At 56.6% G+C, this 27,681-nt stretch overlaps 11 protein-coding genes across 11 annotated transcripts; 7 read left to right on the top strand and 4 right to left on the bottom strand.

The window, feature by feature from the left end:
* Nucleotides 1–1,557: 1,557 nt before the first annotated feature.
* On the top strand, nt 1,558–3,618 carry SODALDRAFT_10906 (hypothetical protein). Its single transcript, XM_028606531.1, has one exon. The coding sequence runs from the start codon at nt 1,606–1,608 to the stop codon at nt 3,406–3,408; it is 1,803 nt and encodes a 600-aa protein (XP_028470050.1). The 5' UTR covers nt 1,558–1,605; the 3' UTR covers nt 3,409–3,618.
* Nucleotides 3,619–4,354, top strand: SODALDRAFT_10907 (hypothetical protein). Its single transcript, XM_028606532.1, has one exon. It carries the CDS (start codon nt 3,828–3,830, stop codon nt 4,230–4,232), a length of 405 nt encoding a protein of 134 aa, XP_028470049.1. The 5' UTR covers nt 3,619–3,827; the 3' UTR covers nt 4,233–4,354.
* A 673-nt stretch (nt 4,355–5,027) lies between these two features.
* SODALDRAFT_326426 (hypothetical protein) lies at nt 5,028–6,692 on the top strand. The gene is made up of 3 exons (XM_028610162.1): nt 5,028–5,634; nt 5,744–6,012; nt 6,081–6,692. Exons 1-3 carry the CDS (start codon nt 5,443–5,445, stop codon nt 6,505–6,507), a joined length of 888 nt encoding a protein of 295 aa, XP_028470048.1. The 5' UTR covers nt 5,028–5,442; the 3' UTR covers nt 6,508–6,692.
* Nucleotides 6,693–7,228: 536 nt separating this feature from the next.
* SODALDRAFT_318970 (hypothetical protein) lies at nt 7,229–10,390 on the bottom strand (the record flags this gene model as incomplete). The annotated part of the gene is made up of 2 exons (XM_028609417.1): nt 7,229–8,121; nt 8,224–10,390. The coding sequence occupies 2 exons, from the start codon at nt 10,388–10,390 to the stop codon at nt 7,229–7,231; spliced, it is 3,060 nt and encodes a 1,019-aa protein (XP_028470047.1).
* A 580-nt stretch (nt 10,391–10,970) lies between these two features.
* SODALDRAFT_374592 (hypothetical protein) lies at nt 10,971–13,402 on the top strand (the record flags this gene model as incomplete). The annotated part of the gene is made up of 6 exons (XM_028614686.1): nt 10,971–11,608; nt 11,703–11,907; nt 11,978–12,008; nt 12,055–12,374; nt 12,410–12,531; nt 12,605–13,402. Exons 1-6 carry the CDS (start codon nt 11,141–11,143, stop codon nt 13,400–13,402), a joined length of 1,944 nt encoding a protein of 647 aa, XP_028470046.1. The 5' UTR covers nt 10,971–11,140.
* A 170-nt stretch (nt 13,403–13,572) lies between these two features.
* Nucleotides 13,573–15,605, bottom strand: SODALDRAFT_10819 (transcriptional adapter 2). Its single transcript, XM_028606518.1, has 2 exons — nt 15,378–15,605; nt 13,573–15,270 (listed from the first exon to the last, which is right to left on the bottom strand). Exons 1-2 carry the CDS (start codon nt 15,468–15,470, stop codon nt 13,744–13,746), a joined length of 1,620 nt encoding a protein of 539 aa, XP_028470045.1. The 5' UTR covers nt 15,471–15,605; the 3' UTR covers nt 13,573–13,743.
* Nucleotides 15,606–16,107: 502 nt separating this feature from the next.
* On the top strand, nt 16,108–17,756 carry SODALDRAFT_326419 (galactose-1-phosphate uridylyltransferase). The gene is made up of 4 exons (XM_028610161.1): nt 16,108–16,405; nt 16,489–16,624; nt 16,700–17,350; nt 17,452–17,756. Exons 1-4 carry the CDS (start codon nt 16,313–16,315, stop codon nt 17,673–17,675), a joined length of 1,104 nt encoding a protein of 367 aa, XP_028470044.1. The 5' UTR covers nt 16,108–16,312; the 3' UTR covers nt 17,676–17,756.
* A 423-nt stretch (nt 17,757–18,179) lies between these two features.
* SODALDRAFT_354361 (transmembrane domain-containing protein) lies at nt 18,180–19,008 on the bottom strand (the record flags this gene model as incomplete). Its single annotated transcript, XM_028613715.1, has 3 exons — nt 18,180–18,638; nt 18,748–18,931; nt 18,992–19,008. The coding sequence occupies 3 exons, from the start codon at nt 19,006–19,008 to the stop codon at nt 18,180–18,182; spliced, it is 660 nt and encodes a 219-aa protein (XP_028470043.1).
* Nucleotides 19,009–19,048: 40 nt separating this feature from the next.
* Nucleotides 19,049–20,653, top strand: SODALDRAFT_326415 (short chain dehydrogenase). Its single transcript, XM_028610160.1, has 2 exons — nt 19,049–19,352; nt 19,460–20,653. Exons 1-2 carry the CDS (start codon nt 19,209–19,211, stop codon nt 20,312–20,314), a joined length of 999 nt encoding a protein of 332 aa, XP_028470042.1. The 5' UTR covers nt 19,049–19,208; the 3' UTR covers nt 20,315–20,653.
* A 278-nt stretch (nt 20,654–20,931) lies between these two features.
* Nucleotides 20,932–26,071, top strand: SODALDRAFT_287337 (nucleoporin Nup157/170). The gene is made up of 3 exons (XM_028608569.1): nt 20,932–21,631; nt 21,712–24,845; nt 24,966–26,071. Exons 1-3 carry the CDS (start codon nt 21,280–21,282, stop codon nt 25,680–25,682), a joined length of 4,203 nt encoding a protein of 1,400 aa, XP_028470041.1. The 5' UTR covers nt 20,932–21,279; the 3' UTR covers nt 25,683–26,071.
* A 259-nt stretch (nt 26,072–26,330) lies between these two features.
* Nucleotides 26,331–27,633, bottom strand: SODALDRAFT_269129 (exopolyphosphatase; the record flags this gene model as incomplete). The annotated part of the gene is made up of 2 exons (XM_028607642.1): nt 26,331–27,427; nt 27,519–27,633. 2 exons carry the CDS (start codon nt 27,631–27,633, stop codon nt 26,331–26,333), a joined length of 1,212 nt encoding a protein of 403 aa, XP_028470040.1.
* Nucleotides 27,634–27,681: the final 48 nt, after the last annotated feature.

The raw sequence follows: 27,681 nt of genomic DNA, 5'->3' as shown, positions 1-27,681 counted from the left end.
CGCCGTCTTGGCCTTGTTGCTACCATCTACACACACACACACCGTAGCACAAGACACTGAATTCCTCTCCTTCCCTTTCCCTTCACTGTCTATTGGATAGGGGACCGACCCGACAGGTCACGATTTCGAGACGCAGACGACAAGAGGACCATCGCCCTTTACGACATACGCGACACTGGAAAGCATCTTTGCTGACCGACCGGCCAACCCCCTCTACCATTCTTTCCTTCCTTCCCTCGACTCTCCGGTCATCTAAAGACAGCCGGTGCGAATTGCTCGACGACTCGACTCGACTCGACCCGGCTCTGATATCCTTTATCCTTTGTTCGCAGCCTCTTGCCCTTCCGAGCACGACGTTGTCCTCCCCGAGGTTTGGCCGCCTCGACACTCTGTCTTCGACAAGTCTGCTGGCCACTGTATCATGAACGGACCGAGTGCGCCATTATCTCCAGTCTCTCTAGGTGGCAGCGAGTGGTCAGGGGTCTCGAAATATCAATCCATGGCCGATGATAATTATTCCAATAACCCGGGGAACCTCGCGTCCCCTCCTAACTCGGGCGGTCCCAATGGGCCCATGATGAATGGCTTTGGACCCGGCCCTCGAAGCGCCGGCGGCCCGTCCCCTCCCCCTTCCATCGGACGATCAAGTGCAGGCACCAACCTATATGCAAGGAGCGAGAGCGGCAGGAGCCTGCGAGAGGAGCACAACGAAGCCGTCTTGGGGACCCACTACATCGCCCTTCGAGACTACTTGAACGGACGTGACGGAAGTAAAGGAAAACCCCCGAATAAAGCCCAGGACAAGCTGCTCCGCCTATCTGCCGTCCAGTTCCTCGAACTCAGTACCGACGTTTACGATGAATTGATACGGAGGCAGGCAACTGCGCGGAGGCCCCCTGGGCCGGGGCTTGATCAGGGTGGTCCTCCACCCTACTTGGTACCCGAGCCGAACTTCCATCCCAAGCGCAACCAGGCTCGTCAAAAACTCTCATCACTCGGCCCACCACGGTTCCGGGATCTCGCTACAGACGTGTATTGCGAGTTGGAGAGGAGATTTCCGCGATTCATTCATGGGGACATACCGCGGCCCGGCAGTACCATCTCGGTGCGTGCTACGCCTAGTCGCTCGGGGACGCCGGTTAACGGCATGGCAAACGGATTCCCGCCCAGGAACCAGAGTCGAATGCGCCGACCATCCGACGCTAGCTCGATTCGAGGCGTGCTGCCACCCCAGGATCCCTACGGGGTGCCTCCTTCGCCCGGGCTGCCAAACGGCGACTATGGCCGGCCGATGCAGAAGCAATTCCAGAGCAATACGATCGTGCCAAACAAGAGTACCATGATCGAAGAAGACGATGACGCTAGCCCCGAAACTGAGGACGATCCCCCGTCTTCGGGTCTGGTTGGCACCAGCGCCATGGCAAACGGACAGAGCCAGGAGAAGAACGTGACCACTGAGGTAAACAAAAAGAAAAGAAATTGTTGTGTCTTTACTCTGACACTCTCGCTCTTTGGCAAGATCGTACGGGACAGCGACTAACCTGCTATCTTTTTTTTCTTCTTTTCTAGGCCGATAAAAAGCTCATAGAAGACTACCAAACACAAATGCGCGATCTCCAGCAAAAACTGGAAAGCGTGGAGAACGCCATGAAGAAGAAGGATGAGGAGATGTCTAGTGCATTGGATACCGAGCGGGCCCGTGCGACTGCTGCCGACCTCGACAAGAAGGAGCTGGTCGACCTACGACTCGATTTAGAGAATAAGCTGGCGGAGGCTCAAGGTTTAAACAACAACTTGAAGCAAGAGTTGGACCGCATGAGGCAAGAACAGGATCAGATAAGGAACGCATACGCCACGGAGGCCCGACAATTGAGAGATGAGTTGGAGGAGTTGAGACAGTCCAGCATGGCGGATATGGCAGTCTCTCAGTCGGCGAGCCATGCACCTTCCGACTCGGAATTGCAGCAAGAAAACGAGCAACTACGGATGGCACTGGAAGAACAGCGGCGGGTGACGGATGAGGCTCGCAGAGAAGCACGGGAGTTTTTGAAGGAGATGAAGATGCTATCGCAACAGAGCAACTCGACATGGGAAAGGCAAAGCGAGCTGGAAAAGACAATCGAGAACCTGGAACACGAAGTGCGGGATTGGAGAAACCGCTATGCTCGCACCAAGACGCAGTTGCGAAATTTCCGGGCGTCGTCTCTGGGCCTCACCATCGACCAGGACGCCGGTAAATACGTGAGGGATAAGGGCTTCACCGAGGACAACGGACTCGTCAAGGATGTCCACGTCACAAAGTTCCAGATCTCCGTCGACGAGCTCCTACAGCGGGCACGGTCCGATAACCCCGACAAGGTCATCGATGCCATGAAACATGTTGTGGTCAGTGTCCGGCGGATCACGAAGGATATTGACGAGTCTGGGCCAAGCGACGAAGCCTCGGTTCAACAGCGGGCCAAGCTGAAGAGCAAGGTCTCGTCCACAGCGAACAACTTCATCACGGCGTCCAAGAACTTCGCTGCGGCGGCAGGCATTTCGCCCGTCTCGTTGCTGGACGCCGCCGCCTCCCATCTCGTGGCTGCTGTGGTTGAGCTGCTCCGAACCGTCAAGATCCGCGCCACCCCGGCTGGTGAGCTGGAGGACGACGACGACGGAACCATCACGCCCGTCGACTCGACCGGGTTCTTTTCTCCCCGTGCCAATTCTGTTCAACAGCCCCCCCCACAACAGCAACAACAACAACAACAACAACAACAACAAGACGCGATCCCCCCACCTCGGCCCTTTCAGGGCCTAGGCGGTATCAGGGCCAGTGCGGACTCTTCGGCCTACAGTCCCGTGAGCTCCCCGCGTCAATCTGTCGGCCCCTACGGTCGCCGCCCCGCGTCCCGGGAGACCAACGGAATGACCAACGGCATGGCGTATATGGGGCTGAACAAGAACGTCGCCAACGGGTCAGGACACGGCTACGATGCCTCGGGGGACAACAAGCGTAACGAGGACCTCAAGATTTACCTGGAGGACCAAACGGCGATCCTTGTCCAGACCATTCAAAACCTGGTCAACTCCATCCGAAGCGATGCGACGATCGACCAAATCAGTGCGGAAATCGGCGGCATCGCGGGAGTCGTGGGCAACGTGGTTGCCGAGACCGAGCGATCGGGCAACGGCGACCTGACGGCCCGGCTGGCTACTTGCCGCGACACGCTGCTGGAAGCGGGTGACCGCGGCCACGAGCTCGCCTCCGCCTCCGGCGGCTCCTCCGGCTCCAACGACCGGGACTGGAGGATGTGGACGCAGACGCTCCCGCCGATTGCGTTTGAGATTGCCAGGGAGACGAAGGAGCTCGTGCAGAGAGTTGATCGCCTCGTCCTGGGCGGCGGCGGCGCAGACGACTTTTCATAAGCGGTTTGCCAAATACCTAGGCTTGGGGGCTACCTGACTGAAGGGACCTACCTCATCCCATGGCAGACCCAAGTCTTGTTTTGCTGTCCGGATACCAGTACATCTTTTTTTGGCGCATTGTGATATATATGTTGATCAAATGAACATGGAGCAGTCAGCGTGCTCTGGGATTTTCGGGCGTTGACGTCGGCAGGGATGCCGGTAGGACCGTTTGTAGCACCCTGCAATGCCTATTCCGGCAGCCTTTTGTCTAGAGGAGTTCCCCCGGGTCCTTGGGAAGAAACGCATTTTTGTCCATCAGGCTCACGATGTCAAATTCTTTTTCTTTTTTTTTTTTTCTTTTTTGAGAATGTTGCATTTGTGCATGCGGATTCGGGTACATAGACTTTCACTTCTCGTCCTACGTCGTCTGTCTTCCTATGACTTTCGGGCTGTGTAGCTGTGGCTCTAGCTTGAACAGTCGGGCTTCAGGGAAAGAAAGGTCGGAGTGGCTCGTCTTTTTTCTTGTACGAAGCGTTCTTCAAGTTCTCGCCATCGGCACGGCTTTGCATGATTGGGGACGCCGGGAGGAAGAGACGCAACCAAGTGTGGGAAGCGACGAAGATTATATGGCATTTATTTTTGTTCTTTCGTGTTCATTTTTTTTTTCTTTTTCTTTTCTGTTTTATCTTGCTATTGGTGTAGATGTCAGGGAAAGTTTGGCAATGGAACGCATCACGCGTGACGACTATCTTGTAAGCTCCCAAGGTAAAACTGTATCGGCTCGGCACCGCCTCGGCACCGCCAAGACCGCCCGTTTGTCTGCAGGTGGAAAGTCCCCGTGAAGTACCACGAACTTCACTTGGATGAATCCACACACAATTTTCCGTACATTATTTGTGTTCTGACAATTCGTATTACGTCGTTGCTTTTTCGCAGCCAAGCATGAAGTACACGTGTAGTGTATATACTGAAGAGGGAAACAAAGAAAAGAAAACAACTACATCGACGTGGCTCGGCGCTAGTTGCTTCGAAGCAGACTCGGTGACCAGGGTAGGAAGGGCAGGCGAATGGGGTTCGACAACTGGGCCTTCGCAGGCCTCCGGGAGATAAAGCTACCCCGCTAAATAAGGGTGATGAAAGGGCTCAGGCTCTGATTGGTCTTACATTGAGAAGGCTCAGCCCTGTTCTTCAACGAGGATTGACCGCAGTACCGTACCTAGGTACCTTGAAGACTCGGAGGCCTTCGTATAAAGTACCTAAGTACCTTAATATAAGGTAAGGTACTTTATATATGACACGCGACGAGCTTGGATCCCAAAGCTAGCCGAAAAGGGCAGGGATTTCCCCGGTCACCCCTGTCAGTCATTTTCTCAGTCGGGTCATCCCAAGCGATGGGACCGATTCTTGGCGTCTTGAGGATCCAAACGTCGACCAGGCATAGTAATGACATGTCCTAATCCTAGGCCACCCCCCCCTTACCCTTACTGTCAACTACATAAGGATACCTGTATGTGCATAGCTGGTAATGGGCCAATGTCTCTACCTTGTCTTGAATTCTGGATCTCCTCCCACAGCCCGGCTGAGCCCCAAGCCCCAATTCCAAGCCGTCGACAATCTCTCTTATTGCTCAGATCACCTCCCTGTCCATGCAGCAGCAGCCATGCACAGTCCCTTCGCGGTAGGCTAGCGGCTATCCGTCGAGGAAGAGGGAGGGAGAGGGGTGTGTCCAAGGGTGCCTCGATATCCGACATGCATGACCCTCCTGCTGCTAGACTCTGCGGATGATGAAGTAGTATGGCATGCGCCGTGATAGAAAAGGGTCGTGGTCGCCCAACCCAGCCTTATGTTGACTGAAGCCTACTCTATTGCCTCTCTCTCCTTTCTTTGCGCCCCTTTCTTCTCCTGGTTGCTTTCCCACGTGGTAGAAGAAGCCCGTGTTTTCACTCCCAGCAGACCCCCCCTTATCATATTATAATCACCTGCCTCTTCTTGATCTTGTCTTCTCTCCCTCCTCCCACTTGGGCTATCGTCTCACCAAAACCTCTCGTCAAGATGGACACTACAAACACCACGACCCAATACTCCGCCGAGCGCCCCGCGGGCCAGGAGCATATTCCTATCTATCCCCGCGGCTTCATCGGCCTCCGCATCGCCCAGTCGGTACTCGGCGTCACGACCCTCGGCCTTTCCGCTTTCATTGTCGCTACCATCCCCTTTGACGGTGCCGCTTTGATGTTGTTCGTCGTAAGTAGTCGTCTCCCTCTCCCTCTCTCGGGGCCTTCCTTGCTTCGGGTTGGGGCTTCGGGGCAGGTTTTATCTTTGCCTATGTCAAAAGCTCACCAAAGAACTACAGGCCATCGCCACCATTATCACCTCCATTTGGCATCTCGTCTCCCACTACTCTGCCCCGGCGCTCTACAACTACTGGGCCGTGCTCGCCTTGGATATCTTCCTCGTCTTCTTTTGGCTGATTTCCTTCGCCATCCTCGCCGACAGGACCGCCTGGGTTTTCAACATATTTTCCAACAACTGTAGCTTTGGTGTCTGTTATCAACCCGCTGGCCTTGATCTTGCCCTCTCCTCGTGCATGGCTGCCGCCTCTGCCCTCGGTGGCATTCAATTGTACGTGCATTCCCACCTCGCCCCTTATTCTCCTCTCTCTCGAGTTACTAACTGGAAAATGCACGCAGTGCCCTCTTCATTACCTCCCTTGCCATCCACGGCATCGCTCTCCACCGCCACCGCAAGGCCGGCCTGCACTGCAACCCCCTCAATGGAGCCGCTCCCGCCATTGCGCCGGCTGTCGTCAGCCCTCAAGACCTGGAGAAAAACGCCGCTGTCTCCGCCGCCGCCGCCCCCGCCGCCGTCCCCGCCGAAGCCTATGGCACCCCGGCTCCTCAGACCCAGGCCCCCTATAACCCAGACCTGAATCGCGCCGCTAGCCCTCCCGCCGGCTACTACCCGCCCGTCGCGCAGCAGCCCCAGCCCTACTCTCCCCACCAGCAGCAGACCCCGCCACCCGCGAGCGACCCCTCTTACTACCAAGCCGTGTCGCCTCCGGGCTCTGTGCAACCCCACGAGGTGCCGGTGCAGCAGGCTTATCCGCAGCAGCAATAAGTGATTCCCTTTCTCTATAGAAGTCGGTGAGGTCCGAAGAAGATGCGTGGAGGCGATGGGGGCACCTATACTATATGTTGGATTGATAAGACAAGGGGGTGGGGGGGTAACGCGAGGGAATGTTAGGTTGAGAGATAGGTTCGAGTTGCCTTTTACTGCGTGCGATATAATGAGGCCGGGGGACGGGGCGCGGCAACAAGAATCTGGGGTACATCAAACCGAGTGCAGGGAGTTTACTGATACCAATTCATTTATATGTCCTTGTCGTTAACACATGTCATCTTGGTTGTCACGCACGTCCATGAGCCAGCCCAAGTCGAGGAAGACTGCGGCAGGGAGTTGGACAGGCATCGAAGCGGGCTCACCCACCCCTGACTCCAAGCCGCCTATGTGGCAGCCCAAGACTTACATGGTATATCTGCATTCTATTTTGTACATGCTTACAGAGTCAGAAGCGAAGGATAAATCAAATCATTCCGAGTTGTTCAATCCAGAGTCATGAGACTCTTCATTCAAATAGGAAAAAAAGAAAGAAGAAAAAAAAAAACCTGGAGGTTGTCAGTTTGAGGAGCACTAGCACAGAGACAAATCCTCTCGGGGCATCAGTTCAGCTTGGTAGCTGAAATATCCGATCGACCGTCATCCCAGTCCAAGTTCTCCATAGGCACCCTCCCCGGCTCGCTGCCCTGCCCGCATGTGCCCGACATTCCGCCCGTGGTTGTCAAAGAAACTGCTGTGCATGTGAGGACGGTGGAGGAGGATGAGGAGAGACCGAAGAGGGCTGGCCGTAGCCGTAGCTAGGGGCGAAGGTAGCTTGAGGGGTCGACGGGAACGGCGAGTAACCGGGGGAGTCCGCACGTTCCGGTGCAGCGGGCTGCCGGCCTGCCATTTCACCTCCGTAGTGCACCTGGAGGTGCGCTTGCTCGTGCATGTGAGCCGCTTGGTACGTGAGGTGCGGTGCGTGAGGTGAACCGCCCGAAAACGAGATCCGCGGCCTCGCCCTCGCCCTCGCCCTCGCGTCAGGCGACGAGCCTCGATGACCACCACCAACATGCACATGCACAGGACGATGGGGCGTCGTTCTTTCCTCCGCATTCTCCTCCTCCTCGTAGTCGTCGTCGCGCTCTTCGTTGAGCAGCGCGCGCTGGGAGTCGTCCTTCCCCAGGACGCGGGACCGGAACCTCGTGTACTCCCCCATCAGCTTTTCGACCTGCTTGAAGTGCCAGTACCGCAGCTGCGGCTGGAACTCGGGCGGTTGCTGCTCCGCCTCGTCTCGTGCCATGGCCGCCGCGATCATGAAGGCGTTTCGGATCTGCCGGCCGTTCCAGGCGCCCTTGCCCTTGGGGTGGGCGTCGCAGTGGTCCGCGGCAAACTGGAGGATGTCGCTTTCCACGGGGAGCAGCGGTCTCTGTCCGCTTACTTCGCTCTGCTGTTTTTCGGCTTGCCGGAGCCGGTCGATGTTGATGCGGAAGACGTTCAGAACCTCAGGCTTGCCGAGCCGCTTATAATGCAGTATGAGATGAATCCGTGACGAGATGGCTTGGTCGATTTTGCCAATGCGGTTGGTGGTGAGGAAGAGGATGCCGTTATAATACTCCAGCTTTTGCAGGAAGACTAAGTCGTCATGCGTGTTAGTATCGAGGTTCTGTCGTCCCAGCCTCAATCGCTACATATAGTCTCTCCAGTCGTTTCACACGTGCATGCGGCGGAACGTACTTGATACCAGACCGTTCCGTTCCAGATTGTCTGTCGGGGAGCGCGCGGAGAGGAACACGTCGGCCTCGTCTAGCAGGAGGATGGCGTCCCATAGATCTGCCAGCCGAAACACCTCTTCCAGCCGTACCTCGGCGCTCCATATTCCATTCAGGTTCCCGCACGAGATGGAGAAAAGAGGCCTCTTGAAGGTCTGAGCAACGGCTTCGGCCGTGGCCGTCTTCCCGACGCCCGGTTCGCCGTGGAGCATCAGAATGAGGCCCTTGCCTTTGCCGCGGATGAAATCCTGCGTAATGACCGTCCCGTGGGCGTTGTGGCTCTGCTTCTCGATCGTCCTCTCAATGGCCTTCCTCCTCAGATGTGACTGGACAGCGCTCCGAATGGTCCGCTTGTGGCCGTCGGAGAGCTGGATGTGACTGAAGCCGTCGCGTTGGTGGTCGATGGGCTTCATGTACCGAACGTCGACGGGGGCAAACCGGCCCTCCTTGAGTGAGTAGACGAAGACGCGGCGGGGGAGCAAAGCCAGGTCCTCGCCGTCCGGGACGTGGCTTTTGTCCTTGCTTGGGCCCAAGTACCTGTCCTGCTCCAGGTAGCTGTGGCCTTGGAGCGCTTCGATGTCGTCGCCGTTTACGATGACCTCGTAGCCCACCGATACGAGCTTGGTGCGTTTTTCGTCCGTCCAGACGGTAATGAGGTCTTGACCCGTGCTGGTCTTGCTCAGGCCGGTCCTACTGTCCCACATGTCCGGCTCGTCGAAGATGTTCTTGAGGGTAGGATCCCAGTTGAAGGCTTGATCGAAATCGACGATGACATCCCCATTGATGTGCTTGGGCTGAGCATGGTGGTTATAGGCGCCGCGGGCGTTCCTATCGTGGACGGGATATCCGATGGGATCCGTCACCAGGGTGATACCATCGTACGACATGTGCCACTGGGAGACGCACTTGGTAAACATGCTGCCGATGGCCTTGCGCTCTTCCAGAAGCTTCTCGGCCTTGGGCGCGTACCGAATCGGATAGAATTCGAGGTCGCGGATGTCCTTCTCGTTTTCAAACTGGGGTATGCGGAACTCGGCAGAGACGGAGCCGTAGCTCACGCCGTCGTAGTCCAAATAGTACATGGTGGCCTCGAAGTCCGTCTTCTCGGCTTCATGGTCGACCTGTGCGGTGGGCGCCGCATACGGTACGACTATCTCGTGAAGCCTCCATATCTTCTGTCGCATGATCGACTGGTGCGACACGTTGGGGTTCCAGGTGATGGGCGACTTGGAGGAACGGATCCAGTTCTGCACCAGCCGCTTGCTGGCCTTGTCCGACAGGTAGACCAGATCGCCGGGTCGGAAAAGATACCAGAGGTCGTCATACCGTACTCTAGAGGGAGGAGACTTGCCGGGTTCGTCTGTGGATGTGGACATGGACATGGACATGGACATGGACATGGGGGTATGGAACTGTTCATAGTCTGGCCGCAGTTCCGCCTCGGCAAAGCCGATATAGGCTCTCAGGTGCTGGTGAGCGATCTTGACGGCAGAGGAGTCGGACGAGCGGTCACAGTTGGTTCCTCCGGCCTCAGCCTCCGCCTCCAACCGCCGGAGCTCTTCCTTGAACTTGTCATGGAAATAATGGAGATACTGGAAAGGTCTCATGAAAGTGTAGGACTGGGAGCCCCATACGTAGCCGGTGACGCGGGTGAAGATCTCCAGCAGGACGGGGGACTGGATTCTGATTCTCTGAATCCACGTGGAGTTTGTGTAGATTCTGCTGACCTTGCCTTGGTTCGCATAATCGGCAGCTTCAAAATAGCCGGAATTCTTGCGCTTGAAGGCCTCGTCAAGCATCTCTTTGCCCAGCTGGTCACCCGCTACGAGGGCGTCAACAGCATAGACTGGCTCTGACTTGGAGAACCGGTTGACGAAATTTTCCCAGTTGCATTTTCGAACACCCGCGATAATAGCAGAGGGATCGGGGGGCACCGTCTCGGGTTGGCGTCTTAGAAGTTTCTGTCTCTCCCCTTGGCCAGTGGCTGGCTTGATGTTGTTACTAGGCCCTGGTTGCATTGGCAAATGGGCATTCTTGTTAGAGCCATCTGTGGGCTGGCGGCGATTCGACACCTTCTTTGTGGTGGTTGAGTTGACCCCTTCCGCGGCGCTGGAATCAGAGTCGGACGCCATCTCTTGAGTCGGGCGTCGGAGTCGGGAGTCGGAGTCGGGACTAGGACAACAAGGAAAGCGAATAGTTCGTTTCAATGTTGTCTAGTCAATGTTCTCTACAACGAGAGACTCTGAATTGGGCTCATGGGACGTCCGGCGTAAGTTGCGGATTTGAGGCCATAAATCCAGCCCCCCCAGTGCCATATCTGGTGCCCCCTGTTACCCTGTATGCCCGCCCCCTGGTCATCCATCGGTGAAGAAGACCCTTGAACACTTGCAGTGCCCGGTTGGCATAAGAAAGAGGCAACCAATTGGGCTACCGCCTTGTAATGAACGTCCAACCAGCTCTCTTTTATCAGCAGAGCTCAACGCACATGCATGATATCCCATCCCTCCACCCCCGAGTTGCCAAGGCCAGAACAGGCTGAAATCTGTGGGCACAAATCATGCGAGCCGCTATTAATAGCAGGCTCAGTACGGACATGGAGTTAACCACATGCAGTCGTCGCCTGTGTGCCGTGGTAGGCCAGCACCGCCCCTGTCATCTTCCGGTGCAGTGCAGGCTGGCGGACCGTCCACCCCCTCCCTCCGCCATAACGGAGGCCTATCTGCAGTGTCTGGATTGCGTGCTGAAGATCGATCGACTCAGCGTCGGCCGGCGGTCTATTGAGAATCAGCCCTTGCTCGCCTGACCTGAGACGCTTGACAATTTCATGAAGCCCTGAAGTTTGCCGATAAACATACGTACCACCAGACTGTTCAGGTCCTCACATGCACGGGAAACAACACCCATCTGCGACTATTGACGGCTGGGCTCACTCCCTCCTCCCCTCAGCCAATCTGATGAATCCCATCACAACGGAATCCCATCGTCTACCCCGGCAGACACAGAATCTACTGCGTCGCCAACCGGGCTCGGGCCCCGTGTTGACGGTAAACGATGCGCCCAGGAGAGACGTTGATGTCGCCGTGCAAGCGTACCATTACCATGACACTGGCGAACTCGAGAATGTTCCTCCAGCCGCGGGCGAGGTCGAGTTTGAGGATTGCTCATGGACCGACGTCCTTCGGTCTATGGAGACGGCAAGCAATGAGTACGGCACCAAGGCCGAGACGCACCGGCTGCGGGCTGCCCAAAGGAACAAGGCTGTCGCCATGACGCTGCACTCTCTGACGGAGATGATTCCAGAGCAAGATGGACTCAGCGTCTTGCGAGGGGGTCTAAAAACCATCTTCACTGTATGGCATTCATCCCGAGTCTCCCTGGGGGTTTTTTTTCTTCCTCTTTTTTCTTTTCCTTTTGTTCTCTGCCGTCTCTAATTACTACCTGCAGTTGCTCCAAAAGCGCATCGAAAACGGAGAACGGATCCTACGCGCTTTTGAAGACATACCCGTTACCTTTTCGGCAGCATGTCATGCCGTCAGGGCGTACCCGGATGATGATCTCCTCCGGAAATTCGTAGAGGAGCTCTACGACACCTTACGGAGTGTCATTCCCAAACTGACCGAGGTCCTCCTTCGCAAACACAAGGGTTCCCGTGAGTAATAAATAGTAACAACTCGTGCCATTTATCGAAGACTGGATCTTTCAAACCATGTTCTCACCAGATCTTGCTGAACTTGCTGGAAAGCTCACGCAGTACGCATACAGTGCCACGGCGAATCTTCAAACAACACCCCGAAAGCGAAGCTCATGTCATAGACTCTTGTCTCGAAGCCGTGTCGCGGGCCTCACACCGGGTCACGGTCAGAGTTGACGCCCTAGCAAACCAAGTCATCACCGAGACCCTCCGAGAGACACGCACTAGCGGAGAAGGGGTCTCCAGAACCCAAGCCGGGATGGGGGAACTGCTCGACGGTCTCAACGCCATCCACATGAGCCAGCTCGAGATGGAACGGATGCAAGCCGCGCGGTATGAGCAGCTGGAGCGCAATGTCCATGCCTTTGTCGAGCACATCAACCAGGACGTGCAACAGCGGCTCGGGAATTGCGAGGCACAATTCCGTACGGGCTTTCTTGGCATCCAGCACTCCATCCAGGGGATTATGTAATATGCCCGCTCGCCGCGATTACTACCGACGACACATACACGTGCTTGTCCGTCACTGTCACTGTCACTGTCACCGTCACCGTCACCGTCACCGTCGCCGTCACCCTTTTTGTGCCCATCCCATCCCGCGCTTTATTCTCTCCCTTCTTGTCTCCCCCCCGCGGTGCCCCTGTCCTACGACGAGCTCTACATGTTGCTTCGCATACCTGACGCCATGTTCCTGGCCGCAGACCTCGGCATCGTCCTCCGAGCCAGCAGTTCCCTCCGACCAACAGCCCTGGGGCGCGCGACATGGCTGCTCAGCACCGACCGCTTCAAATCCTGGGCCCGCATCGCCGGCGGCTCGCCCGACGTGATTCTCGTCGACGGCCACCTCGGCGGCCTGACCATGGGGAAGATCTCCCCCCTCTCCGTCCTATCCGCCACCTTCGCAAGCATGCCCAAGTCGCCTCATTTCGTCATCCTGTCACACTACTGCGGCCTGCACACCTCCCCCCAGGACGCCCTCGCCGGCCCGGGGGGCATGCTCCGCAGTCTCCTCGCCCAGCTCATCCTCGCCCAGCGGGACGAACACGGCGCCGCCGCCACCGTGGCGCTGGACGAGACCATCCTCGACGACATTGCGAACCAGGACCTCGACGCCTTGTGCGAGCTGTTCCGCGCCGTGCTGGCCCAGACGCGCCCGCGCTTGACCGTCTACTGCGTTCTCGACAGCATCTCCGAGTTTGAGACGTCGCAAGGTGGCTGGGACGACGAGCTTTGTGATGTCGTGTACTTCCTCCAGTCGGCGGCGAGCCAGCTGCGACGGGGCCCGACGTTGAAGATCCTCATGACGGCCGCGAATAGGAGCATCAGGATATGTCAGCTGGTCGGGGAGGAAGATAGTGTTTCCTTGAGTGCCGGGCATGTGAGTTCCCATTCGACCCAAAGGCTGGGTATGGAGGTGGACTGGCAGCGCGCTGTGAGTCCCGGCCTGGGGTGAGAATGTGATGCTCCAGGCCGCCGCTGTCGATTGTCCTGGTATATCGTAGGGTTCTCCAGGTCCTCCACTTGGAAATACACCCACGGGGAAGACGAGGAATAAAAAAAAAAAGGGTTGAAGAAGAAAAGAGTAGACAAGAAAAAGAGAAGAAAAGAAAACATCTTACATCGTGACCTTCCCACATCCAAGACTGCTTGTCATCGATCAGGGGTATCATTACTCGTAAAGACTACCTATCCCAAAAAAAGAAGAAAAGAAAAGAAAAACCAAGCGCCTTGGCCCCGAATATCGTACAGAAAATATCAAAAAGCCACACACACACACACACACACACACGACCATCAAGCTTTACCGATCCATCCCCAGTTGACGAAACATTCAAAGATGCGACTCCCTTTCTGAGGATCCAGGCGGCAGATATCCTTGACTTGCTTCTTTTTCAGATAGCCGTTGCCGCGTATCGCCTCTTTCATAACCTCGGCCTTGATGAGTATGTACGCCTTGGGTTGTAGCCGGATCACCTCGCACAACTTGAGCTCGTGCGGCGCTATGAGCTGCAGGTCGGGCGTTCCGGGGTTGTGCTGCAACGGGTTGATGCCGGGGATCGGTGCCGGCATGAAGAATGGACGTTTGGCGGACGCGTGCGTTGTGCCATTGGTGCCGTGGGTGCCGTGGGTGCCGTTGGTACCATTCGCTTCGCTCGTTTTGTTGGTCCCGTTCGCCTCCGTCTTGAGCCTCGGCACGGAAACAGAGTTACCGTCGGGATCGACGCCGTAGGGCGAGTTGGTGAAGGGGGCGAGCTGTTCGGGGAGCTCAGGGGCCACCAGCAAGGAGGCGCCGCTCTGGGGCTCGGGCGCTGCGGCGGCCTTACTGCCTCGCTGGGCCGAGGCCAGCCGGTCCAGGGACCCCATGGGGATGTTTTTCTGGGCACGCTGGGCCTTATCCTGCTCGTACTTCTCGCCGCTGCGCAGGTCGCCGATCCCCATCTGGCGCCACTCCTGAAGCTGGGCGATGGCCTGACGCAGGTTGATCTCGTCCAAGAGACCCTGGACAAAGTTCTCGTAATCGGTGTGGTTCATGAGACGCGCAAACGGCTTGGTCTTGTTCACCATGTCGCGCTCCTCCTTGGTGCGCTTCTTCTCCTGCTTGGTGTTCTCGCGGTACTCGAGGAGGTTGTGTTCGAACATGACCTTCTTGCGCTCGGCACGCTGGGTCAAGCGGGCATTGTAAATATCCATCGTCACCAGCTTCAGCTCCGTCTCGGGCTCGAGTTCGCCGGTGCGCGGATTGAGACCGTCGCCCGGCTCGAACTGCATCAGCTGCACGGCCTCCTCTGCCTCATTCGCGTATTCCGTCTCAAACTCGAGACGGCCCGGCATGTAGCCCTGGACTTCGTGACAGGACGGGACCGACGCCGTCGGCTTCGTCTTGGGTTGTAGGGCGGGCGCGTTCTTCGCTGCTTCTTTGCGCTCCTCGATCCTTCTCTTCTTCTTGGCCTGGAAATCCTCGCGAGAAATCTGGTTGGCCAGTTCCATGTCGTGGGGGCTGCATCGTTCCGGGAGTGGGAATCGGGAGGATTCGACGTATGTTTTGAGATAGTGATCGCGCACCTCGTCCTTGTCGCGAAAACCTCCAATGTGGTCGGCGATGTCGGCCCAGGAGCCGAGGCCATAAATCTCGGCACCCTCTAGTAGCAGTAACTCTTCGTCTGCGCCCCAGTCCGGGTCGAAAATGGGAAATGAGTTTTGTTCGATGACGCGGTATGGGTGGGTCTCTGGTTTGTGGTTGCCGCTGGAGGAGCCTTTCGCGAAACAGCTCACGCAAAGGTCGTAATCGGGACACGCACTATGGGCGCATCGGATGCGAACCTGCATCTCGGGGTAAGCATGTGAGGCGCAATGGCTGCTGGATCGAGAATGTGGAGGGAACGAAAGGGACAAAGATCGAATAAAGAAGAAAGCCGGGTTTAGCTCACAGTTGAGGTGATATCGACGGAGCAGACATCGCAGTGGTATTTCACGCCCCCCTCGCCGCCGCGATTGACGGTTTTCTTCCTTATGACACCCATATCGTCTGTTCCCGTCGAATCAGCTGCGTCGGCCGAAAGGGAGACGCCGGCTGCGTCTTTGGATAGGGCCGACAATTTTGGTACGTGATGGCAGCGCCCCAACCGCGCTTGACCTGGGGGCTGAGAGAGGAATAGGAGCGCAACGGTCGCGGGTGTCGCGGGTGTCGGGGGTGTCGGGGGTGTCGAGCGTGTCTGTCAGCAATTCCACTAGTCGAGAATATCTGTACGGGCGTGGTAGTGAGAGGAATGATTATGCGACGCTCGTCCTGATTTAGGTGATTGAAATGAGGAGAGTACCAGAGGCAACAGAGAGGGAGAGGTGAGATGTTGGAAGGTAAGCAGGTAGTGTAGGGAGGGTACGTACGTCAACAATTGTCCTGGGGTAAAGTGGATCCTCAGTCGCGGGCTTCGGAGATGAGGCTAAACTTCGGACGTGGCTATGCGGAAAAACTTGGAGCCGACATTACTCATCCGTATGTTTTCATACCTAGGTACTTTCTGCAGCTCCGTGGTTCGGGACAGTTATGGACGGACTTCGGTGCGAAATACCCCGGAATACCTTAGTTCCGATGTCCTTCCCCGCCATCGTCATTGTCGCGCCAAAATTCAGACCCCGTTCCCACCCTCTCAATAACGAGTAGTAACGTATCTGAATTTGTTGAGACTTATAACCCGAGTCATTTCTAATGGAATTTTTGATGTTAAAATGCCAGATCAGATTCTAGACGACATCTCTCACCGGAGATACAATCCCCTCCGCGGTACTTGGCTGCTCGTATCTCCCCACAGGACGAAGCGACCATGGCAGTAGGACATACAAGGCACCCCGGCTCCCTCAAAGGATGAGAGCATCATGGACTGGAACTAAACCGCCGTCTTGTAGAGGTCAGGAAGAGAAACCCTCCAAGAATCAGCTTCCCGAATATGACCCAAAGGTACGCCGAACGGGGCTCAGGCGCCTAACTAAACGGTGCTCCGAACTGATACTGATACCATGTCGCTCTATGGCGTCCCCTAGTGCTATCTCTGTCCCCAGAATTTTCGTGCCAGTGGCGATCGTAACCCGGACTACAAGAAGACCTTCATCTTCATCAACGACTATAGCGCAGTCAAGGAGGACCAGGCCGCTTACAGCACTGAAACCTCGCCAGATGGTGGGCAGACCTCCTTTTTTACCTGATCCTCGGCCGCCGGGGACGTCTTCCTCCTGCTAACAATTTTCTATGTAGACCTCGCCTCGACCCTCCTACGTGCTGAACCCACCACTGGACGATGTCATGTCCTCACTTTCTCGGCCAAGCACCACCTAACCCTTGCTGATATGACGCGCGAGGAGATTCTTCCGATCATCCAAGTCTGGACCCAAGCCTATGCTGCTCACCTCCGTCCCGACGGTCCGCTAGCAGCCACTGCCTCCGCATGCCTCGCCAACCTCCCCTCCCTGTCACCGGAGAACACCATGACGCCGCCCAAAACCCAGCTGCGCCACATGCAAATATTCGAGAACAAGGGCGCCGCCATGGGCTGCTCGAACCCGCACCCCCACTGCCAGATCTGGACCACGTCTAGCATGCCCGAGGAACCCGCCGCCGAGATGGTCCAGCTTGCCCGCTACCGCGCTGAGCACGGCGGCCGCCACCTGCTGGCCGACTACGTCCAGCTCGAGGTAGAGAAGGGCGAGCGCGTCGTCTTCCAGAATGATGGGTTCCTCGTCGTGTGTCCCTGGTGGGCCGTCTGGCCATTTGAGGTCCTCGTCATCCCGAAGCGCCATGTCCGCGCACTCGTGGACCTGACGGACGAGGAGAGGCTGCAATTTGCCGAGGCCATCCAAGAGGTCACGAGGAGATATGACAACGTGTTCGAGACGAGCTTCCCTTACAGTGAGTGGCCTTCCCCGAGGAAAATCCAAATGCGCAGCTCAAGGGGGCAAAGGAAGCAGAAGATTTTTTTTTTTTAAAAAAAAAATTGACACTGTTTGCAGGCTCTGGTATCCACCAAGCTCCTCTCGACGCGACAGAGGAAGAAGCTGAGAATAGCTACATCCACATGCATTTCTACCCTCCCCTGCTCCGGTCAGCTACGGTGCGCAAGTTTCTCGTAGGGTACGAGCTCATGGCTGAGCCGCAACGGGATATCACACCCGAGCAGGCAGCCGTGCGCCTACGAAACTGTGGCGGAGAGCTGTACCGCAATCTGTTACCATAATGCAATGTGGTGTTTGCTCGAGTCCACGGCCCATCTGGATGTCTGTTACCTTGGGTGCTATCCGCGTAACTAAGGGACCTTATGGAAAGTTCGGATTCGTAGATACATAAGGCCTCCGTCCCCCTAGCAGAGGTGGATGGTCCAGTGGGTTAGAGGTCTCAAACAAATACCCGAAGGGCAAGCCTCTAGATCCCTTAGAGCGCGCACAAAAGTGGACGTGTGGAGGAGTAGTCGGTGTGATTGAAGGCGCCGACCATTTTTCTTTCTTTCTTTCTTTCTTTCTTTCTTTCTTTCTTTCTTTCTTTCTTTCTTTTTTTCTTTTTTTTTCTTTTGCCTTTTGTCATTTATTCCCCCCTTTCATATTATCATGTCGTACCTACCTATATGCGCCTAATCTTATCAAGACTGTTATGAAAAAGAAATGGTCTCGTCCAACCTTATGATACCTAGACGCATCCATTAACTCGATCCTTTCCAATCTTGTCCCTCCCCCCATGGTGTATTTTACGGAGACACAACATAGTAGCTCCTGGTCAAGGGCATCCAGATCAGAGCGAGCGAAGCGAAGACGAAAGGCCCGATCTGGGGTTTGCCGAAGGTCATGCTCTTGAAGATGAACATCTCGCTGGAGAAGTGGCTGAATGCAACGACATATGTCCACCAGGCAAGATCGAACATGTGGCCGTGCTGGAGATGGTAGGCGGCGTACATGCGAACGATGCTCGTGATGAGGGTCCATGTGCCAAACAGCCGCCCCGCGAGCGGGGTGACCTGGTCGACGCAGTTGCTCGAGGCGGCCGCCGTGCTCGCGGGCACGAGCTTCTTGGTCGAGTCCTCCGGGTCGAACTTGGCCGTCTTGGGGGGGAGGTTCGTGTTGGCGACGAAGCGGGCATTGTAGACGCGCCGGGTGAAGTGCAGGGTGAGGAAGGCTTGCGCGGAGTTCCCCACGGAGATGAGGGACAGCTAGATGTGATGGGATTACGTCAGTTTTGGCTTCGTGGTTTGTCTTGACTGGAGTCCTGATGCCGGGAATGTCGTGTCGTTGATGCTAGAAAGGTAAAGAGGGACGTACGAGGACCATGTAGTATGGAAGAATCCCGTCCCCAGGGGGTAGGAGATCGGATAGGGAGACCATGATAAAAGTTTGGATGGAAAATATGGCTAGTTTCAGGAAAGTTTGCTGGTTTCCGAAGCAGTTGGTTGGTTCGATTTGTCCCTGAGCGCCGCGATGGAAGAGGTTTGGAGTCGCTGTTGTACTACAGCACTGGTGTCAGGGGTTAAGGGTCTCCAGCATATCAAGGATGAGTACTTAGTACTCAAGGTACAGGTACATTGTCAGGATCTATTTCACGTCGCGCGTCGTCATGGCCCAACAAATTTCCCGAAGCTAAGTACTGTCAGACCCTCCCAGTTCAGCAGGTCTTTTTTTCTTTTTTCTTCTTCTTTTCTTCTCATGTACATCCTCCCCGAACATACGCCGCCCAATTGACTAGGTATCAAGCGATTTAACTTGAATTCGACAACCCAAGCATAATGGAGGCGATTGTCGAGTTTGCGGAAAAGATTCCCCAACCGGTCTTCTTGGCCCTCGCTGGCCTGGGAGCTCTAGTTGTGGGCAAGAAGGTCCTCGCTTACTTGCGCTTCGTTGCCAGCGTCTTCCTCCTGAGTGGCACCAGCGTGAGTCTTACCTACGCTGTCTCTTTCCCTTTTTGAGCTTTTTGTCCTGTCCTCTGAGAAGCAACACACCACAGTAGACACGCTAACCAAATCCCATGACCATCTAGCTTCGCAAGTATGGTGGTCCTGGCAGCTGGGCCGTCGTCACCGGTGCCTCCGATGGCTTGGGCAAGGAATTCGCCTATCAACTCGCTTCTCAGGGCTACAACCTCATCCTCGTCTCACGGACCCTTTCCAAGCTCAACGATCTTGCCGAGGAGCTCCAGAAGAAATACCCCAAGGTGACGACCCGGGTGCATGCCATGGACTTTTCTCGCGACAGGGACGAAGACTACGCCCAACTCGAAGCGGTCGCCGGCGATGCGGACATTGCCATCCTCATCAACAACGTCGGCCAGAGCCACTCGATCCCCGTCCCCTTCCTCGAGACGACGCGCGAGGAGCTCCAGAGCATCGTGACCATCAACTGCCTGGGCACCCTGAAGACGACGGCGGTGATCGCGCCCCGCATCGCCAAGCGGGGCCGCGGCCTGATCCTGACCATGGGCTCGTTCGCCGGCTGGATCCCGACCCCGTACTTGGCGACCTACTCGGGCAGCAAGGCCTTCCTGCAGCACTGGAGCAGCTCCCTCGCCGAGGAGCTCAAGCCCCAGGGCGTCGACGTCCAGCTCGTCCTCAGCTACCTCATCACCACCGCCATGAGCAAGGTGCGCCGCGCCAACGCCCTGATCCCCACCCCCAAGGCCTTTGTCCGTGCCACCCTGAGCAAGATCGGCTCCGGCGGCTACCAGAATTGGGCCTACACCTACACGCCCTGGTGGTCGCACGCGGTCATGCTGTGGGTTGTCGAGAACACCATCGGCGCGGGCAATTCGCTGGGCATCTGGTACAACCTCAAGATTCACAAGGATATTCGGAAGCGTGCGCTCCGCAAGGCTGAGAGGGAGGCCAAAAAGGCCTAACGGCTTTTAATGTGGTTTTTAGTGGGACTTTCCTGTCGCGGTCACTGTGTTGGCTGATGGTATGTCACACCACGAGGCCGAGGGCTCTTTTTGAGGTCCTCGGCTAGGCTTCAGAGCAACTTTTCTCTACCTTGTCGTGGCGCCACTTGTATTACACTACTGGGATTTCTGGTGCCAAGGAATCGACTTATTCAGATATGATTTGGAACAAATGGGCAACGGGGGACTTGACGATTTTTACAGAGGGAATTTGTAATGGCTGGGGGTCAAGCCATTTTATCCCTATGTAATACCTATGGAGCAGTTTTAATGGTTCCAATTCAGAAGGATCTGAATTAATCCATGAAGATTTCACATGTGATTAAACCTCCGATGGATGTGTATGACATGTACGGGTAAGTGTCCGGGTTTCTTTCAATTTCTTTTTTTGAAGCTCCATTTGGTACACCGAATTACCAACACGTGATTGGACGCACCTCGGTGAGAGCTCTGCCCAAAGCTCCTCCAACCATCACAGCCTTGCGCCCGATTCGGTTTAGCGCGTCCATCGCACCTTTGCTCTCAACGCCGGGTCTGTCGCGAAAATTCCACGCGCCTTCTCTCGACTACTCGACCTTTTTGGTTGTTGATCTTGCAACGTCTTTCTCCTTCACCACCAATCATCCAATTGAGGTGCCGCTTGACGACCTCGCTCCACCACCTCGCTGCTTCTACCTCCTGCCCGACGATTCTTTTCATTTATCGTCGAGAGCCACTCAGCCATCCAGCCATCTCCCCCCCTGATATCTACTAATTGTTTCGCACACCCATTTCCTAGGTGCATGGTTGAGTCTATTCCGGTCGAGCCCTTGCTGGCCCACGCCTTGCCCTGGATCAACTGAAGTTCTTGCAGCTTTGAGAATTTCTGCCCGTCTGCTCCATCAATCGTCGAAGAGAGCAGGTTCATCCTGCCTGGGTCCTCAACAATGTCGTATCCTCAACTCACGCCGGCACGTCCCGTTCCTGGCGCCTTCATCAACACACCAGCAATATCGCGGTTTCAACCCAACAGCGACGACCCCGTGAGGAGGAGGTTGTTTGGGAATGACGCAAATAATGCCGGATCCGGCGTAGGGGCTGCCGGTCCTCTAGGAGCGAGGCCTCATCAAGTCTCCGCTCCGGCTCCGACGACTCCCGGTGCCAGCCGTCCGCTCTCCGTCGCTCCGCAAGCTCAACAACCGCCGCAAGATGTGCCACCCGTGACCAAGGCCGCCCAGGCTGTCAATCGTTTTCTTCAGGCTGATCAAAGCTTTCCCGAGCTCGACTCGTACGCGAGATGTACGGACTGCTTCCCTTCCCACCCCCTGTGCGTCATCGATGCCGTGGCGGATGCCTTGCTAACCGCTTCTCATCTCTAGCTGGCGTTTCTTCGGATTACGATCTCATCAACATTGACTCCGCCTGGGCTCCCTTCCACAAGACGCACATGTACCCTATCCCGAACGAAGTCTTCAACCATTACAACGCCGGTCAGCTACAGACACTGATGGGTCTGTTCGCCGATATTAACCATGCTTGGGTTGCCATTGACAACTCGCTGTTCTTGTGGGACTATACCCATCCCGACCCCGAGCTTATCGGTTTCGAAGACCAGCCTCACACCATCCACGCCGTCGCTTTGGTCCCCCCCAAGCCCGGCATCTTCGTCGCTGAGATCACCCATATGCTGGTCGTCGCCACAGCCTCCGACATCATTCTCCTGGGTCTTTCAGCCCAGACCAACGCAGCTGGTAACAAGACCGTCACCCTCTTTCAGACCAAGCTGAACCTGTCCCTGCGGGGAACCGACGTACGGCACCTCGCCGGGTCCGCCGATGGCCGCATCTTCTTCGGCGGAAGCACCGACACCGACATCAACGAGCTCTACTATCAAGAGGAGGAGCGGTGGTTCTCCAACCGCTGCGGCCGCATCAACCACACCCACCCCAAATGGACCTCGGTTGTGACGCTCCAGCCTGCCTTCTGGTCGGCCAAGACTCCAGAGCATCTGATTCAGATCGTCGTCGACGACTCGCGCAAGCTTCTCTACACTCTCTCGTCCACGTCGACCATCCGAACGTACCATATGGAAAACCCCAACAAGCTCACCAAGGTCATCGAGAAGGAGAAGAACCACTGCTTGCGAGACATCACTCACATGATTAATGGCTCGCCCCTTATTCACGATAAGATGCACTTTGTCTCCATCAGCCCTATCTCCTCCAATGAGACCCCGAAACTCCATCTCATGGCCCTCACCAATACCGGCTGTCGTCTCTTTCTCAGCGCCACCAACTCCGCCTCGTACATGCTCGGCGGCGCATCCAGTCTCGCGCCCCAGAGCATGATGGTGCAATACATCAAGTTTCCTCCTTCCGATCAGCTAGGTCATACCGTAGCTAACAGCGCCGGCGAGACGGTGCTGAACTTGTCATCCCGAACCCTCGAGCAGAGCAGGCTGGGAGAGAGATTCCCCCCCGGTTACTTCTTGGACTTTGTCGTGAAGGAGAACCAGCCCAATTCTGACCTGCTCTTCGTCTCGGCCCCGGAAACCGGTCGAATCAAAGCAACCGGTCCCACTTCCGTGCTCAAGTACTGGGAGCACGGCAACTGGATCGACATCGGCAGCCGCGCCGAGGCGGTCGGCCTGATCACCAAACCCTTCGCGGCCGCCAGTCAACCCCTCGGCTTTGGCAACGAGCTTGCCGTCCAGTTCGACGATCCGCCTAGCGAATTTGCCGTCCTGACCAACACCGGTGTTCATGTCATCCGACGACGACGTCTAGTCGATGTCTTTGCGGCAGCCATCCGAAGCGCCGTGGGGGATGAAGGTCTCGAGCAGGAGACGCGCAAGTTCATCCAACTTTACGGGCGGGTGGAAACCATCTCTTGTGCTTTGGCTGTCGCTTGCGGACACGGGGGCGATTCGCGTCCCGGTGCGCCCCGTGCTATCGATCAGCTCACGGAAGACCGGGCCAGGACGGTTTTCGTCGATTACGGCGGCCAGCCGACCATTGCGGAGACGGATAGCACGCCTCTCACCACCGAGTCGGTCCGGCTCTCCTCGAGGCACGACGCCCTTTGCGTCTACCTCACTCGCCTGATCAGGACGCTTTGGAAGTCCAACGTCGTCGCTACCAACGGGGCCCTCGTCACTTCCAAGATAGCCACAACGAAGCTGATCACAGTGCAGGAGCAGCTAGAAAGACTACGGCGCTTCTTGAATACCAACCGGGGCTTCATCCAGGGACTTGCGGGACCCGTTGATCTTCAACGGGTGGCTAGCAAACAGGAGGAGGTCGCCTTGCAAGCCGAACACCAGGCTCTCCACGCCATTCAGAAGCTCATGGAGGGAATTTCCGAAGGCATCTCGTTCGTGCTCATGCTCTTCGACGAGCGCGTGAGCGACATCTACATGCGCCTGGAGCCTGCCACGCAACAGCAACTCAGGGAGCTCACGTTCGAAAAGCTTTTCTCCCAGGCCTCCGGCAAGGATCTCGCCAAGGTCCTGGTCAAGTCCATCGTCAATCGTAACATCGAGAGCGGATCCAACGTCGAGACGGTGGCCGATGCCCTGCGGAGACGGTGCGGGAGCTTCTGCAGTCCCGATGATGTGGTCATCTTCAAGGCGCAGGAGCAGTTGAAGAGGGCGTCGGAGCAGGCGTTGAACAGCAACCAGTCGCGAAGCTTGCTCCACGAGAGCCTGCGACTGTTTGAGCGCGTCGCCGGCAACCTGTCCTTCATCAACCTGTCGTCGGCCGTTTCGCAGTACGTCGAGCTGAAATACTACGCCGGCGCCATCCAGCTGTGCTTGGTCGTGGCGAAGGAGCGTGACAGGGGAAACAGCGCCCTGTCCTGGGTGAATGAAGGCAAGCCCGCGAACGATCCCCGTGCCAACGCGTTCGCCGAGCGCAAGCGATGCTACGACCTTATCCACGATGCGCTACGCCACCTGGATGCGGCCATCAACCAAGAACCCGAGGAAGTGGACGGTCGGCTGACGCTTCTCGGCACCAAACGCCTCGAAGCGTATGAGGTCGTCAACGGGTCAGACGATGAGGTCTTCCACTTTGACCTCTACGAGTGGTATATTCAGCAAGGGTGGAGTGATCGTCTGTTGTCGATCGACTCGCCGCATGTGGTCACCTTCCTCCAGCGCCTGGCCGGAACAAGCCTCGAGCACGCGGATCTCCTCTGTCGGTTCTACACCCAAAGGTCCAGGTACTTCGAAGCGGCAGAAGTGCAAGCCGAGCTGGCCATGTCTGATTTTGCCATCGGCATCAAGGACCGCGTCACTCTCCTCAGCAGGGCCAAGGCCAATGCGGAGGTGAAGACGGTGGGCATTAGCCAACAACAGCAGCGGATCCTGATCCACAGCATCACCGAAGAACTCGACGTGGCCAACATCCAGGCGGACCTCCTCGACAGGCTACGGGCCGACTCGCGGATCAACGACGAAAAAAAGGCCGAAATTCAACAGGCTCTAGACGGTCGGGTCCGGGACCTTTCCGAGGTGAGCTCATTTTCTTTTTTTTTTTCTCTTTCTTTCTTGCTTTCTTTCTTTTTCCTCTCCCCATCTTCGTGCCCCCATGATATTTTGTACGGCCATGCCCGCTAACGCACGATTGGACAGCTCTTCAACAGCTATGCCGACAAAGCCTGCTATTATGACCTGTGTCTCTTGATTTACGACGCGGCGAATTATCATAACACTGCGACGGTCAAGCAGACATGGTCGAACCTGATCGAGCAGACACACGAGGAGGCGACGATTCGGTTACAAGAGGCCGGCGAAGGCGTAGCGGTCGTGGCGGCGCAGTACGAGTCGGTGTCGGACAAGATCCTCACGATTGCCCACCGCGTCCACCTCGACAGCGCCATCTTCCCCATCGAGTTTGTGCTCTCGGAGCTGTGCCGGTACTCGTTGGACTACCGGCAGGACGGCGAGATCGGAGCCCAGCCTACGTGGCCGGTGAGCCTGTTCGTCCGGCTGAAGGTGCCATACCAGCAGATCGTGCGGTCGCTGGAGAACGTCTTCGACCGGCAGGAGACGGGGTTCACGGGCAACCGCCGCATCCGGGTCATCGAGCTGATCGTGTTCGCGGCGGAGGCGTGGCAGAAGGAGACGAGGCGCCACGGCGCGGTGACGAACAACGGCGAGATCACGTGGAACTCGGTCAGGGACTTGTTGACGCGTTGCGAGGCGGCGCTGCCGTCGCCCGGCCAGCCGCAGGCGAATCTGAACCCGGGCGGGGCGGATGTGGCGGATCTCCGTCGCGAGCTGCGCACTGTCCGGAGGGATGTGGAGGGTCTTGTCGAGAGGAGCCAGGGTAGCCTGCGCTTTTTGTAATCACCATTTGGGGTTCTTGGTGGGGAGTTTGGGCAAACGGGAACCGTGACAAAGTAAAAGAAGAAACACGAGGCGCAGTTCGCCCCCATTTCGTGAAGCATTCGTCATCTGTTCTGTGGCAGCTGTGCAAGTCAGGGAGGCCTGGACTTTGTGGAGATTCCGTCTGCGCATCAGGACGGCTCGCTCCATCTTAGCGTTGTCTAGTGGTCTGTGTATTATGAGAAAGGGAAGTCCAGGGACTTAACCATCTGAAGCAAGCACGAGGAGATGTCATGGTAAAGAATAAAGGTCAACGCTCCGAGGGCGAGGTTGGACTCATCTTTGTACAGTAATTGATTATTAATCAAGTTAGTTGATTTCCGAAAAGGGGAAACGAAAGTCAGGAGGACGGTGATAAAGGTACGTACCAATCATTCAGTAAGATCGTTAATTATGGTGCACCCAAGTCCTGGAGGGACGATGTTCCAGAATCTCTAGTCTGTGGTGATTTACCGCGACCTCATGTCCTCATCATCGACTCTGGTATGGCGCGGTAGTCACTCGAGTTCATAACCTGAGAGAATACGGCCTGCCGCCTGAAGAGATATTAGGGTTGTCTTTTCGTCTACTCGTCTTTCTTTTATCACTTTCAACTTCCAACTATATTATCTATAGCCTCGAGTTCCCGTTCATCGCTTCTCGCAGCATAGGTCCCACCTTCTTACGACTATGCTTAACATTTCTTTGCTTCCATGCCTTTCTCCAGACACCCCCCTCGACGAGGTCTAACCCCCCCTCGCGCCAAGTCTCCAAACCCAACTCGGCACCAAATGTATCCACGAAGCCCTCGGCCACGGCCACAGCTGCTTCGTTGAAGGCCCACACGAGCAGTTCCCGCTGAAACTCCCCACCCGGGCGCGCCGTCGTCATGATAACGGCCACATCCAGCTTCTTCTCCTCCTCCGCCCACTTGCGAAACGCCTCCAGGAAGACCTCGGCATCGCCTCCCGCCTTGTCGCCCAGGAGGTAGTCCAGGCCCTTCACGACCGATGAAATGCCCAGCACCGCACCGCGCTCCTCCCACTGCTTGTAGTCCTTCCGGAAGATGTCGCGGAACCCCAACCCCGACAGGTCTTCCTTCGTCCGCATCAGCTCGTCCACGTACGTATCCCGCGCGTAGCTGGGATCGTCCTGGAGCAAGCCTTCGAGGAACTCCACCGCCTGCACGTCAGCATCGGTGGTTCGGTCTCCCGCCTTCAGTCCCGCCGTGTCGACCAGGATCGGAGCCAGGGCGAGTCGCGCGATATGTGCATCCGGTTCTTCTATCTGGCCCCCGCGGCTGCGCAGTGCTTCTTCCCACGCAGGCCGGCAGAAGCCCGCGATCAGACTGGCGCAGCTGCCGCATTTCTCGATGACACGTGGCTCGTCCGTTCCGTCTGTGGGCGGGACGCGGCCCTCGTCGGCATGGTGGTCGATGCATCCGACGACGTGGTCGCTGAACCCGCGTTTCGCGAGGGCGCCTGTGAGCGCGTTATGGTCGACGAGAACCCATCGTGTGGCGCGTGGGTCGAGGACGGAGGGTAAATTGTCGAGTGTGAGGAGCTCAGACGGTTGCAGGTGGGCGCGGGCGAGGGCGGAGGTGAATTCGGGTCGGAGGGCCAGGTCGGCGCGGTGTAGGTTCGAGAGCGGGATGTGGAGGGTCGGGCTGGGCAGGGTGGTGCTACGGAGGTAGGCGTACACGACGGCGGAGCAGAGGGAATCGAGGTCTTTTTGGGGGGTGTTAGTTAGCAACTCGATGGTCCATTGCTTTGTCAAATTCTTTCGGCCTGGAGTAGTAGGTGCGAGGAGCTGTGCTACCTGCAGATTCGTTGCCGACGACCAAGGTCAATGGATTGGGTCTCTGGGCGGCTGGACTTGCTAATGCGTCTCTGGCCTTGGCTAGGAAGGCATTGAGGGAAGGACGCAATGACATCTCGCACAACTTGCCGGTGCTCTGTCCAGCCATCACAATGCACAGCAA

Source organism: Sodiomyces alkalinus, assembly GCF_003711515.1.
Source record: "Sodiomyces alkalinus F11 unplaced genomic scaffold SODALscaffold_1, whole genome shotgun sequence".
Lineage (NCBI taxonomy): Eukaryota > Fungi > Ascomycota > Sordariomycetes > Glomerellales > Plectosphaerellaceae > Sodiomyces > Sodiomyces alkalinus.
The sequence above is the reverse complement of the archived record's forward strand: the minus strand, read 5'-3'. Positions and strand labels throughout refer to the sequence as shown.